This window comes from Olea europaea, chromosome 4 (assembly GCF_002742605.1).
Source record: "Olea europaea var. sylvestris chromosome 4, O_europaea_v1, whole genome shotgun sequence".
NCBI lineage: Eukaryota > Viridiplantae > Streptophyta > Magnoliopsida > Lamiales > Oleaceae > Olea > Olea europaea.
Window position 1 is genome coordinate 4077609 of NC_036240.1, and position 14845 is coordinate 4092453.

General features: G+C 33.5%; 1 protein-coding gene across 1 annotated transcript; it reads right to left on the bottom strand.

Annotated features, from left to right (window-relative positions):
* Positions 1 to 975: 975 nt before the first annotated feature.
* LOC111393342 (ethylene receptor 2-like) lies at positions 976 to 5416 on the bottom strand. The gene is made up of 3 exons (XM_023018840.1): positions 4913 to 5416; positions 2549 to 4440; positions 976 to 1882 (listed from the first exon to the last, which is right to left on the bottom strand). Exons 2-3 carry the CDS (start codon positions 4295 to 4297, stop codon positions 1337 to 1339), a joined length of 2295 nt encoding a protein of 764 aa, XP_022874608.1. The 5' UTR covers positions 4298 to 4440; positions 4913 to 5416; the 3' UTR covers positions 976 to 1336.
* Positions 5417 to 14845: the final 9429 nt, after the last annotated feature.

Genomic DNA, 14845 nt, shown 5'->3' on the forward strand with positions numbered 1-14845 from the left:
ATATATATATATATATATATATATATAGAGAGAGAGAGAGAGAGAGAGAGAGAGAGAGAGAGAGAGAGAGAGAGAGAGAGAGCGGTACTCTAATTAAATTCATGCATGGTTTTTCATTTTTTCCAATTGTTCACAGTAACACACATGCTGAGTCTCTTTGCCCATACCCACCATGTATCATTTGCACTTCCCAAACACAACAAAGAGCACATACCTCCCACCAGGAAGCACATGCTCCACATGCAAGTAGCTATATGTAGGTTAAACGTAGTAAAGTCGAACTCATATACACTTCCGACTACAGAATATCGGAGAATATCATATAAGATATACATTGCATACAAATAAAGAACAATGATGTCATAGTCAGCGATAAGGTTGATCACAATTGAGTCAAACTCAGTCACACACACGAAGAATGGGATAATATCAGATCAGAACACACACAAACTCCAACATAAGCTTCAGTGTGATAGTGATACCATAGACACTGATAAAGAAGGCCAAAACAAGATGTGAGAGTCTATTCACTAGAGTTTTTAGTACCTGGCACTGATGAATTCTAGGGGCATGCGTTTTTTGTCTTCATGATTAATTGGGCTGTGGAGCTTTCCTATTCATCTCATCAAATGCTTATGTTGACCTGTCGACAAGTACTTGAAACGGAACTATTATAGTGATGCGCAGAGCACCAACAAATGGCTTGCATAGATAAGGGAGCATTCTACGAAGCTTATCAAGAAACCAACATATTCGATGGCCAAGTAATGACAGCGGCAACATAATGTATTTACCAAAATGGGAAAAAAATCAATGATTTCCTATAATACTAAATTCAGTGTTAAGCAGGTTTTAACACTGACTTTAGTCAAATTTGCAACTGTAATCCAAAAACTCGTATCAGCATATCTCAGACTAGAACACTGCAGTTCCCATCACATTATTTTGAACTCTAAACTACTATAAACCTTCAGGTTGAAAAATCGACTTCCTATTTTATGTATATTGCTGTCGAACCAAAAACAGTTACAGAAAAGAAAAAGAAAAGCTATAGAGTATTTGTACTTTTTACATAACTTGTTGCTTGTCACATGGACTTTTCACGACAAAAAGGAAATGGCTCCTAAGTATGTGCATAAAGGCAATGAAAGAGAGAATGAATCTTTTCTATTACCATTTTGACTATTACTGTTGTTAATGTAACATCTCTCTGCTGAATACTTGGTGGAGATCATATATATAGAAAAGTAATTCTCTTAGTTAATTCTAAAAATTTGACATTTATGTTCTCAATCAAACTGACACCATAGTTCTCCACAGTATAGCAATACTATCATCATGACAAAATTTTATTTGCCTGCAGAAGGACTCTTTTAATCTCACCGGCAATACCCTGTAAGGAACCTGGTTTTTGAATAACACCATTCATTCCTATTTGCATGCATCTTTCTCGCATATCTTCATCATCACTTGCAGTCAAGGCAATGATCAATGGCCAGCTGCGGCTACGAAACTTCCGAATTCTCATGGTTACTTCAAAGCCATCCAAGTCAGGCATGTGAAGGTCCAAAAGAACAATTTGATACTTATTTACCACAGGACCAAGAGTGCTAAGGCATCCGTATCCAGATGACACGGCAGAGACAACACACCCTAGCTTCTCAAGCAACTTCCGCGTCACAGCTCTGTTCACATTATCACCATCAACTAATAGAACTTTGAGGCCACTTAAAAGAGAGTCTGAATGCAGATGTTCTGAAGGTCCCCCATGTTCTGAACTGTTGGTTAATATGGATGGCCGGGTTTGGAACCGTAAAACAAGTGCTATGCTTTGATCAAAACCCTCTGGATTTGGTATCACCCATATGTCTCCTTGCATTAACTGCACATGGTAATGGGAAGGAAATAAATGATTTAAACATATAAAGAATCAAGACAGGAAAAGAAAGGGAAAGATAACTTCAAAAAATTATATAATTAAATACACAGATGCAACCTAAACAATCTCTTCCTCTATTACAATTCAGTGAAAAGTATATTGTCTTGCATAGATTTTATGTATATTTAAAAAAAAAAATATATATATATATATATATATGATGTCTTAGCGCAATCTGTTGAGAGCGTGAAAGTCGATAATACTTGAAAAATAATTGAATTAAGATGGTAACAATGAGAGACAAGTATCTAATGAAGACGATATCCCAACAATAGAAATTTTAAAGCCAGCCGCAAGAAAGAGCCAATTGTTGGATGAAAATAATTGCAAGTCACGTGTCAAACACATTTGAATTTTAGCAATTGAAACCAAGACAAAATGCATCCAATTGGCATCACAAGGCAAAAGTTCCAACGTGTTGCTGGCGGTCTCTAATCAATGACATCAGGGAGAATTCCAGCAAAGGTGCAATTCTAATGTTTGCATGGAAAAATGGATAAAGGGGCGTTGGAGATCAACAATTACCGTGCATGTTTTCATACAGATATCCAGGCTTTATCAATTCAGTCAATCATTTATGAGTCAAATATAACAAATTCCCAGACATACCTGAACTAGTTTTCTGCACACACTGAAGCTCAAGCCTTCCTCAACTCCACCAGAGTACCTCTGACTACCATATAGATTTGCAGTAAGTGAACTCTCAGCAGGAGAACCAGTATGGCAAATCCCAACTTCAAGTTTGATATAAGCATATCCATCAGATGAGTTTGATCCCCGGTGGCCCCATCTCTGATCATTCCGTGCCTGACTTCGAGTGACTAAATACACTCGTAATGTAAGACAGCCCCCTTCTTTGCTTCCATTCAAAAGATTTCCAACCATATGCAAAATAACCTGAAATACTCTTCTCTCATCACCCATGACATGGTTGGGCAAGGATTTATCAACCTCAATGACAAAATTACAACCCCGATAAACGCAAAGGCACTTAGCAAGGCAAGCAGCTTGTTTTACCATAGAATGTAGCTGAAAAGATCTCATCTCTAAAGGGAACCTTTGATTATCCTTTGTCGAAGTATCCATTACATCATTTATTAAGGTTGTCACGACATTGCTTGTCTTAACCATAGCATCGACTAGAAGCAGCTGTTCATCACTTAAATTCTTCACGTCCTGCAGAATAGATAACAGACCTAGAATGGAGTGCATGGGCCTTCTCAATCCGTTACTCATTACCATTTGAAATGAATTCCGTGCTTGACTCGCCATCAATGCATCTTGTTTTGCTTGTTGCAGTGCTCGATTTTGTTCCACTAATTTCTCTCTCATAAGCTGAGATTCTTCAAGCACAGCAGCATGTGAAAGAGCCACAGCAACCTGATCAGCAACTACCTTTACTATCTCAAGTTCCTGGTTGCTCCAAGTTCTACCCTGTCCATCAGGAAGAACCAAAACAAGAATGGCGTAACAGGCCTGAACAATTTCAGGAGTCCCACCTTTGAAATTGGAAACCCTCAGCATTGGCATCCTAATTGCAGCCACAGCTCCTGGTTCAGCAGTTCCACCACTGCTTGCAACAGCAAGGACCGACTCGGGGTCAAGTAACTTTACTCCATCACTAATTTTAATCTCTTGTACATCAGGGTTGTTGATTGGGATAGGTTCGTTATAAAGAGTTGAGAAGTTCCTTTCTTTCAATTCATGAGTCAGGTTCATTTCGGTTTTACCCTCATTGGGCATCCAGACAGCACAATTATGTAAATCCAATGTCTTTGATAGTTCAACCAAAGTTGTATACAATATTGTATGCCGATCAAGTGACTTGCGGATTTCTTGAGTCAACATCCGGACATGCCAGCCGGCTTCTTCCTGCTTCTTTATAATTCCAACCTCTCGACCAAGATCCCAAGTCTTTTTCTTCAACATAAATTCCCTCACTTTGACTTTGAGCAGCAAAGGAATGAGGGTGATGAGAGTAATAGCAGTGGCGAATGAAACAAGAGCAGTGAGGAATTTGAAAATAGTGAGAGCAAGCATTAGCTGAAATGGGTGAGGCCCATAAGTCCAGCCATTCAGCAAATGAGTCATACCACATAGAACAATGAAGGAAATGAATTGAAAGAGCACCCATTTGAATGGAACATTCGAACAGCTTACAAAGTAAAGTAGCTCAATCGGGATTGAAAAGTAGGCCACTGCAATTAAGAAATCGCTCACTTTTTGGCACTCGAGAATGCTATCGATGCTCCAAAATCCCTCATCATCACAATTACATCGAGGGAATCCATTTTCAGCTGATGATATTGAAATTGAGTACAATAAAATCAACAGCCCAACTGCTAATGTCTTTGACATTGCATCCAATGCACTGATTCCTCAATCCATTTATTTCGGATAGAGTATTATTTTATTTAGCCCCCCAATGCAGATCAATATATCCAAGTAGAACTGACCAATCGTATCAAAGCCTCACAACAGAATATTCTGGCATTCATTTCCTGTTTGGAAAATGTTAAATCCAATTAAAACCCAGCCAGAAAAAAAGAAAATTGCAACCCATTTGCAATATACATTTCTATGACTTTACAACACATTATAAATATATAAATATGTTCATAATTATAAGTCTTTTCAGAAATACTTAAAAACTTTTATTAAAAAAAATAATAAAGAAAATAAAATAAAATTTTACCGACCTGCTAGAGAAGAAAAATACCAATCTCAGACCCAAATAAGATCTGACCCACAAGTTTTACCAAAGTTTAAAATAGCAATATTTTTTATTCAATTGTACTTTTCACAAATGAAATTAATCCTATAAGAATTTCCATTATAATAATAAAACACAAAAAATTAAAATTAAAATTAAATTAGAACTAAACTACAAGATTTGAAATAAAGAACTCACCATAAAATACAAGGAAAATCAAAGAACGAAAATAATGAAATGCGGTTAAGATCGAATTTTACCTGATGAAATACTGGAAATTCAATCTTCAGATCTTATCTTTGCATTGCATGCAGACGTTTTATTGTACAGAAATACACAACCATATACATTTTTCTGCAACATCATCATCTCTTTATCCAAAACTGCATTGACATCACCGACCAATGCGAAAATCTAAACCACAGTTCAATCAAACCAAAACCCAAAAAAACCACCCAGAAAAAAGAATCTCAAAGAAAAAATTAGCCAAGAAAGAGAATTTCAAGAACTCCGCACCCCTTGTTCAAAGCAAAAAATCCATGTACAAATAAGAAATCTTTGTGCAAGTATTTCACTGAGATTTAAATAAATAGAACAATTCTTGTTGTTCTTTGCAGTATGTGAACTTTTTGGGGGGTTTCTCTCTCAGTTTATACACAAATATCAAAATAGACGTTTCGTCCAAAGGGAGAAAAGAACTGGAGAGGCTTGTCCGCGCCGTTGTTTGCAACGCAAAAACAAAGTAGGTGAAATGGAATGGAAAAACAAGCAGAGAGAGAATCGTATATGTGTTAGAGAGAGAAAGAGGAAATCTAGAGAGTGGGGTTAGGTGGGACCTACAAAGGTTCAGATGAAGAGAACTTAGACGCACTTTTGCTAAAAACGTCCCCTTTCAAACGTCCTTCCCCCATAAAGTAAGACATTAACTCTTTTTTCTTTCTAAATTTTATTTTATTTGCTAATAGTGTATTAGTTGTTTATTATTTATTTGATTATTAATTACTCTCTCTCTCTCTCCCTCGCCCCCCCTCTCCCTCCGCCTCCCCTTCTAGATTTTTGTACATACTAAAAATAAAAAGGTTGAACCCCAATTTTGAGGATCCCCCATCGCTCCTACCCTGAAGTATCGTGAGAGAGGTAAATTGTAGGTTATACCTTCAAGAGTACAGGGTGGAAGGCTGCTTGTACATTTGTACTTACTCAAGAGCCAAATTCATATTTCAGGATTCGAACCCTTGACGCAGCAGTTTCAAGTAAAGCTGGATTTCTCCACCCTTCCCTTTTACCACTTGGAGATGTGCCAAGAGGACCTTTTTTTTTTTTTTTTTGTACATACTAGATAGTATGTGTAGAGTATCATGCCCTTGTCAGGTAACAATTTTTCACCTCAAAAAATTAATTTTTTGATCGTTATTTAATAATTTCAACCGTCATTTTTTACTTCTTCACTCATAAATAAGACCCACTTTTTTTCTAATGATAAAAAAATTAATTCTTATAATCTCCACCGAACAGGTTCTATTTGTGGACTAATCTCATTTTTATTTTTTTTCTATTTTTCTCAATTGTGTACGCATAGGTCATTGGCAATAAAATTGGCATTCTAGGTAATGCCAATACCTGGCCCTCTAAGTTCAAATAAGAACTTTATAAACATCTATTTCTAATAAAGCATCCCCATTCCTTTGGAATGTTACTATTAGTAATTTATGAGTGAGATATTCTTTGATTTATTTTTGTGTGTTGTAAACTTGTTTTGGTTCGGTATGATTCTCGAGTTCTTTGCTTCTTATGTATCAAAAATATATGACATGTTTTTCTTATTGTAATTATTACTTGTCACACAATGAATTTAGAGTTTTCAATACTCGCGAAGATATTGAAAGTTGAAAATTAATTTTTAAGAAAAATAACTTCAAAAACCTGCTCCCTTGCACGATTAAGAGTATTCTCTTCAGATATTACAGGAAGTTATAAAATGTTAATAGATTTTATTGTCTCAAACGTGTCTAAAATATTAAATTGTTAAAATTGTTCTCTATTTATAGATAAAAAAAAAATTATAAACGTTGGATTTAAACTTTCCACTTACATAAGTTAAGTTGTTACAAATTTGGCAACTACTATTTTATTTAGAAAGAAAAATTTAAGTTGCGGCAATCATTGTTCAAATTTCATCCAAGTCGACGTTTTTATAGTATTGTTTTTGAAAGGTAGAGAAATATCCAAGATTAACACGAATTCACAAACCACAATACTAACAGTAATAAAAGTGCAGAAAATAAAAATCAATACAAAGAATTTTTCGATCGAAACTCCAGAGGTTCGACAACTACTTCTAACGCATAATCCCTTGTTGAACATCCATTAAAATGGATAAAGCTCTATTGCACTATAAAGCCCCAAAAACAAGCAACAAGTATATAATAATGTTCCAAAATATTACAAGAACCAAGTCACTAAGACTTATCTTATGAGAACCAACAAGGCAGACCCAAATCCACGAAGGAATCAACGACCAGATTACATAGATCTCACAACACAGTTACTGCCTTAAAAGAGTCACACATCTTTAAGATATCAAAAAGAACCAATTGCTATTCCACCAACGAACTGAACCGAGATCACCAAGATCTCTTAAAACCGAACTCTCCTCTCTAGAATCCCTTCGAATCAGACGCATATCACATGGTAAATCATGTTCCACAAAGAGTGTATGTACCTATAGTACAAGTTTACAGGTATTATTTTCTGAAAAAACCTTCAAGAACTCAAGCCCTAATCACTAGAAAAAGAGGGGTTTTCATCGCACAGAGAAGAGAGAGAGAGAAGAGGCAGAATTCTGAGAGCCACAGTGAATAAATTGAACCTTCCAGAATGGTAGCCCATAAGTCAAAGACCATCCGTTTCGATCATAGCCACACGTTTTAATCCAATGGCTCACATCCCATTTCAATTAGCACAATCCGAGTGACAATTAAGCAGCCAATTATCAACAACCACGTGAAACATCCACTTAAAGAAGTTGTTGTTGCAAGAAACACGTTTTCTCCAATTTAATTTTGGAACACTTTCTCAACAATCTCCACATTGCTTCCAAAATTTAAGCCTATAGTGCAACTAGGAGCTTCACCAACATTTATAATTTCATTTGCTCTATTATAAATGTACAATCAATGAAAAGAATCAATAGATAACATCTTTAAACAGTTTTGAAACTTATCTAAATGTATCACCTTAGTTCCCATATCAGATGAATTATACAAAGTAGGTATTTTATTAGTTTTCAGCAAACCTTTGAAATAATATCCCTTATAAAATGGTAGTTTACATCAACATATTTTGTTCTATCATGGAACATGGGATTCTTACTCAAATGGATTGTACTTTGATTGTCAAAATACAGTATTGGATCAATGTCTATAAAACTAAGTTCATTCAACAAACCATGCAGCCATATGCCTTCTTAATGGCATCGATGGAAGATAGAGCAACAATTTTTTGTAACTAAGATTTTCAACTTATCATAATACCACACAGAGTGTAAAAATAAGATGAAGTTAATTTTCTATAGTCTCTATTTTCAGTAAAATCAAAATCTATATAACTCTTTAAAATTACCCCTTCTTTGTCCATTTTAAATATCAAACCCAAGTTAGATGAACCCTTTAAATATCTCAATAACCACTTCAATGCTTCCCAATGAATTTCACCAGGATTCCGTAAAAATCTACTCAAAACACTAATACTAAAAGCCAAATCAGATCTGGTACAAATCATTAAATACATGACTGAACCAATAGCGTTAACATAAAGTATTTTTTACATTCTTTCAAGTTTATCTTCATTTTTTGGACACGAAACAGATGTTAAAATAAAATGATTGACAAGAGATAAAGTCACAGGTTTACAATCAAACATATTAAACTTCTTAAAGATCTTATTCACATACTCTTGTTAACTTAAAAACAAGTAATCAGATTTCTCATCTCTTATAATATACGTGTCAATTATTTTTTTTAGCGGAACCAAGATCTTTCATAACAAATTCTGATTGTAATTTGTGTTTGATATCATCAATTTCAGATTCATTGGCACTAGCAAGAAGCATATCATCAACATAAAGCACAATATACAAAGAATTTTTACCTCCATTTCCTTTACAATAAAGAGATGTATCGTAATTGTTTCTACTAAACCTAAGCTTCAAGACAAATGAATCGAATCTTTTATACCATTATCTTGGAGCTTTTTTAGGCCACACAATGATTTTTTCAACAAACACACAGTTTTTTCAGGATTTCTTTTTTCAAATCCTAAAGGTTGTTTCATGTAGATCACTTCATCCAATTTACCATATAGAAATGCGGTTTTTACATCTAGTTGATCAAGTTTCCACTTAAATTGCACAACTAAAGTAAGAGTGCATCTTATAGTTGTATATTTAACCATGGGGGAAAAAATATCATCATAGTCCACGCCCTCTTTTTGTGTGAAACCCTTGGCAACAAGCCTAGCTTTGTACTAAAATTATTAGTGCCACCTTCCCCTTCCTTTATCTTATAAATACACTTGCAATCAAGTAACTTCTTATCCTTAGGTCTATCAACCACTTCCCAAGATTTATTTTGGTATAGGGAAGACATCTCTTCTTTCATAGCACTCAACCACCGCTTAGAATCTTTAAATTTCAAGGCTTCATGATAGGGACTAGGTTCAGATTCAGTTTCTTCTTGGTAAGTGAACAAAGACACAAAGTCTTCACTATTGAACCTAGCAGGTGATCTAATTTGCCTCCCATCCTTGTCTCTAGTGAGCTGGTAATTATCTAGAGGTGTATTATTATCATCATATTGTTCAGTTTCAAGCAAATCAAGCTTGTTTTCATTATAATCAGTCTCATTAGTTTTTGTTTCTAGGGAGACATGTAAAGCCCCGACTTGCATGGATCGAAACGTCACAAGATTAATTGTACTTTAACCGTAAACTTAATAATTTACTATACTTTTAGCGAAAAGTATAAAGATTTAAATTTTAGAATTTAATTCAATTTTTTTTAAAAAAATAACAAAAATAATTCAATACTAAAAGATAACCTCCATTGACGTGAAACATTTTGGCAAAACTTTAAAAATGGTGGTATTGTTTTAGTTTTTATCTCAAATGAAAATTGACAAAATAAATTCGTTTGTATAGCTATCGACCTCGAAATTTCGTGAAATTTTAGTGTAAAGTAGAAAACTCCTTATTATATGACAAAATAAAAAAATAACCTTCGTCGGCATCATATGAGGTATTAAAATATTTTTCAAAATCCAGCAGCGACCCAGTTAAAAGGTAAATCGGTGCAGTTCACTTAAAATGACATATAAAATTCCATAGACATCAAAACCACATGATTTTAAATTTATTCAGTAGTTAATCCATGAGACTATCAAATTCAATTATTTTTATCCAGAAATTCCAAGTAACGTTCGAGTTATGAATTTTTGAAGTCAAGACAGAAGCTAAAAACAACGACATTACCCAGTACAATTTACTTTATGCGACATATAAAACTCTACCGACATCGGATTGATATGATTCCAAGTTCATTATATAGCTAACTTATGAGGTTATCCAATGCCACTAGCTTTGTATAAAAATGTCAGTAACAAAAAAGTTATGAATTTTTAAAGACGAGCCAGAAAGTGAAATTTTTGAAGAGACATCAAAACTTTAAATCGCTAACATCTTTTTGTAAACAATGATTTGTAATTTTATTTTTATGACACATATCTACTTTCAAACATAATTTATTCACAAAGAAATATTCTTAGAAGAGTTCCACATATGACATCCATAGAAATACAAAAAATATAAATGTAAATATTTCATGATCTAATTGAAATTATTAAATCATCGGCTTCCTCCATAGCGTGTTGCATCATCCTCTACTATCATCCGTGCCCCAAGGAAAATCATTCAACCTGTAAAACGGGAATTAACCCATGAGATATCATCAATGTCGTTATCAAATTAGAAATTTCGAACTATAGATTCATACCATCGCACATAGATGGATTTCCGATAAAATCCAATTACTGTAGCATTATCATAATAGGTAGAGCCAGAGAATGATCATTTAAACTGTTGTAGTATCGAAGTACGTACTTGGAGGTATCCTTTCATTCAAATATTTATCGAAAAATCATAATTTGAAAACAAAATAAACACTTGTACATCTACTTACCTTGAATTTTTTTGAATATAAAAAAACAAAATGTGTAAAAAGTCTTTCTTCTTCTCACCCATGTTATTCCCTTAAACTTAACTTGACATGAAATATATTTTTTAATAGAAAATAAGAGTAAATTTTGATTTGATGAGGGGTGTAATGAAAAAGTGACATTTCTCTTCTTGTAACCTTCTTTTTTAATGAAAAACTAAATGGAGGGTTGTATATTCATTAAATTTGTTAAATTTGATCTTTAACTAAGAATTTGAAGAGGTTCCTAAAAAGTAATTCACATAAAAAGTTTTTATAAAACATCTACTTGGTGATTCGAATTTGGATTGCCTATATGAAATACCATGTAAATGACTATTGAGATAACACAGTTATTCATTAAATCTTTGTAATCAAATTTGCTTAAACTTAATCTCTTAAATTGTTGGACTTTTAAGTAACTTATGGCTTGGGCTTTCATAATCTTAAATGGGTTGAGCTTCCATAGCTCGTTTCTTAAATGGACTAGGCTTATGGTGTTAGATTATTACAAAATAATAATCTAATTTCATTTTATTTATCGGGCTACTATAAGACAAAAGTGGTATTATCAATTTTAATAGGCTCTACCTCAATTTGGACATCATTTTTAGTCAAATTTCCCTTTTTCCCTTCCAACCATGGCATACATGACTCATTAAAGACCACATCCCTTCTTATAATAATCCTGTAACCTTTTTTCCCATAAACCCACAGCCTATATCTTTTGACATTTTTAGGATAATCCAAAAAGACACATTTAAGGGATTTAGGTTCAAGTTTTCCTATATTTTGATAAGCATATGAAAGACAACCAAATGTTTTCATGTAATAATAGATCACAGGCTTTTGTGTCCACACAGATTCAGGCACATCAAAATGTAAAGCAATTGTAGGCTTCTATTAATCGAATATGTAGCAGTTTTAATAGCTTCACCCCAAAATAATTTGGGCAAGCCAGAATTTAAAAGCATGCATATAACTTTATTCAACAATGTCCTATTCATTCTTTCTACAATGCCATTTTGCTAGGGTATTAGGTCATAGTTCTATGTCTTAAGATGCCATGCAACTTACAAAAGTCATTAAACTCATAATTGCAAAAAATTCTAGTCCATTATCTGTCTCAAAGTTTTGATTTTCAAATTAGTTTGATTTTCAATTTGGGTTTTCCAATCTTTAAATGCGGCAAATGTTTCATCTTTAGTTTTCAGAAGAAATATCTAAATTTTTCTTGAGAAATCATCAATAATCAGCAAGTGATACTTGTAACCAGACAATGTAAAGATTGATGCAAGGCCCCACAAATCAACATGTAAGTATTCTAGAATTTATTTTGATTTATGAGTAATAGTGGGAAAAGGTAATTTAACTTACTTTCCAATCAAACATTGTTTACATTTAGACAAATCACTAATATTTGATTTTCCAAATACACATTTATTTTGTAAAGCCTTTAAACCTTTTACACCAATGTGACCAAGTCTACAATGCCACAATTTTGCAAGATTTAAGTTATCATCTAAAACTACTGTTGAAAGAATCACACATCTTTAAGAGAAAACTGAACCGAGATCACCAAGATCTCATAAATATCGAACTGCCTTCTCTAGAATCCCTTCGAATCAAACGCATATCACATGGTAAATCATGTTCCACAAAGGACTGTATGAATCTATAGTATTACACGAGTTTAAAGGTATTATTTTCTGAAAAAACCTTCAAGAACTCAAACCCTAATCACTAGAAAAGAGGGGTTTTCATCACACAGAGAAGAGAGAGAGAAGAAGGGGCCGAATTCTGAGAGCCACGGTGAATGAATTGAACCTTCCAGAATGGTAGCCCATAAGTCAAAGACCATCTGTTTCGATCATAGCCACACGTTTTAATCCAATGGCTCACATCCCATTTTAAGTAGCACAATCAGAGTGACAATTAAGCAGCCAATTATCAACAACCACGTGAAACATCCACTTAAAGAAGTTGCTGTTGTAAGAAGCACGTTTTCTCCAATTTAATTTTGGAACACTTTCTCAACAGTTTTCCTAAGAGATGTTCATAATAAACCCCAGACGATGTCATTTTTTAATATTTTCTTTTTAGGTCATAATATAAAAGGACTTTTTCTTTCCCTCCATTAGAAACCCTCATTCCTATCGACTCCTAAGATGCAACTGTGTCTCTCGCATCCCTAAATGTACAAATCCTAAATCATCAACTCTTTTCGCGATTTTATTTAGCTTCTCCCTAAATGTATAAAAGGACTTTTTATAGTATTTTATTTGTGTTATTTGTACCTAACTTCAAAAGGTTGGTTACTCGCATTCTTCTTCTTCTTTGGATTCCATTTTTGGATAGTTAAGTGGATGCATTCACAAACTTATGCTCGTGATTTTTAATCGATATTCCTGCACATTGAAGAATTTCGGATTGGAGATAAAAGGTTTGTGTTGCTACATTTGTCTTCTATGAGATATGTTTGGCTTGATTTTTTAGATCCCGTTTTAGACTTTGCAAAATCGTTACTATCTTGGGTCGAAATATCTAAATTCCTAAATACATCTGCGGCCATTCTGAACTTCAACTTAAAATAGGGTTTAGGTAAGAGGTCTGTTATGTATTTTTGGGTTAGTTGATAAGTATTGTTTTCCAGCTTTACATGAGTTTTCTATGCTTACAACTTCTAGTTGATCTTCTTGCACTTTTAGGGATTTTACTACTTTTGTCACTTGATATGTTTGGATCGAATTTTCAGATCCCATTTTATGCTTTATAAAATCATTACTTTCTTGGGTCGAAATTAACATTGAAAACCCTAGAAATACATGTTGCAATTTTTGAACTTAAACTTAGCAGGAAGAGAGACATATATATGGGGTATATATCCATCCATCCATATTGAATTGCCGATACAGAAATGATAAAATCAAATTTGATTCAATAATGTTTTAGGTACGGGATTTGTAGAATTTTTGTGGGTTCATTGATAAGTATTGCTTGTTGAATATTTATGAAATTTAAACTTGATAAACTTTACATAATCGTCAAGATCTTCATGTTAAATCATGAAAAAAATTAATTAATGCGAAATATACCTTGGTCCATTAATTTGTATCTCGATTGATGAATTTTGAATTATAATCTTTAAATCTTATCTTCCGAATCATTAATCTTGATTCTTGATTATGGATTCTTGAACTTTTGTTTTTGATTTTTGAATGTAGATTGCTTGTTCATGATTGTGGGTTTTATAGATCTTCCTCCTGAATATGTTATATATATATATATGTAATTCATGTGTTGATGGGATGACACAAAGAATGAGAAAATTGTATGTGAATTAGGGATTATAAACCTAAATATAGTTTTTATAAGTATTTCGTCCATCATAAAATACAATTCTAAAGGAATCCGGTCTCCACACATATAATTCGATCCAAACTCTACTTAGGTGCCCTAAACCCAATTATTTAATTTTTTATTAGATCACTTTAATTTTGAGCTTAGCTTTAAAATAACATTTATACACAATTAATTACATATGTCATCCCACATGGCAAATTAATAATTTTCCGACAATCTTCCACTTGGGCCACATATGTTACTTCATAAATGTGTATGACGTGATGAGTTCAACACTTTTGCTATCATAACCAAAAGGCGTCTCCGAACAATCTTGTCCATTAATTATACTAATATAGAATCAAAGCGGTCTTCGTTACAATTACCATAACTAAACCCATAGATTGTCACCTATATCAACACAATCAAATGACATAGATCAAGTATGGATGTGTAGTATGGAAATTACATGCAATGTGATTTAAACATGCCTATTTCCAACTAGTCTTACTTTATTCTTTAGTACCTTACACTTTAATGAGATCAGCTATAAACTTTAATCGGAGTGAAAAACGGAGCTGAATATTTTAATACTGAAATAAAC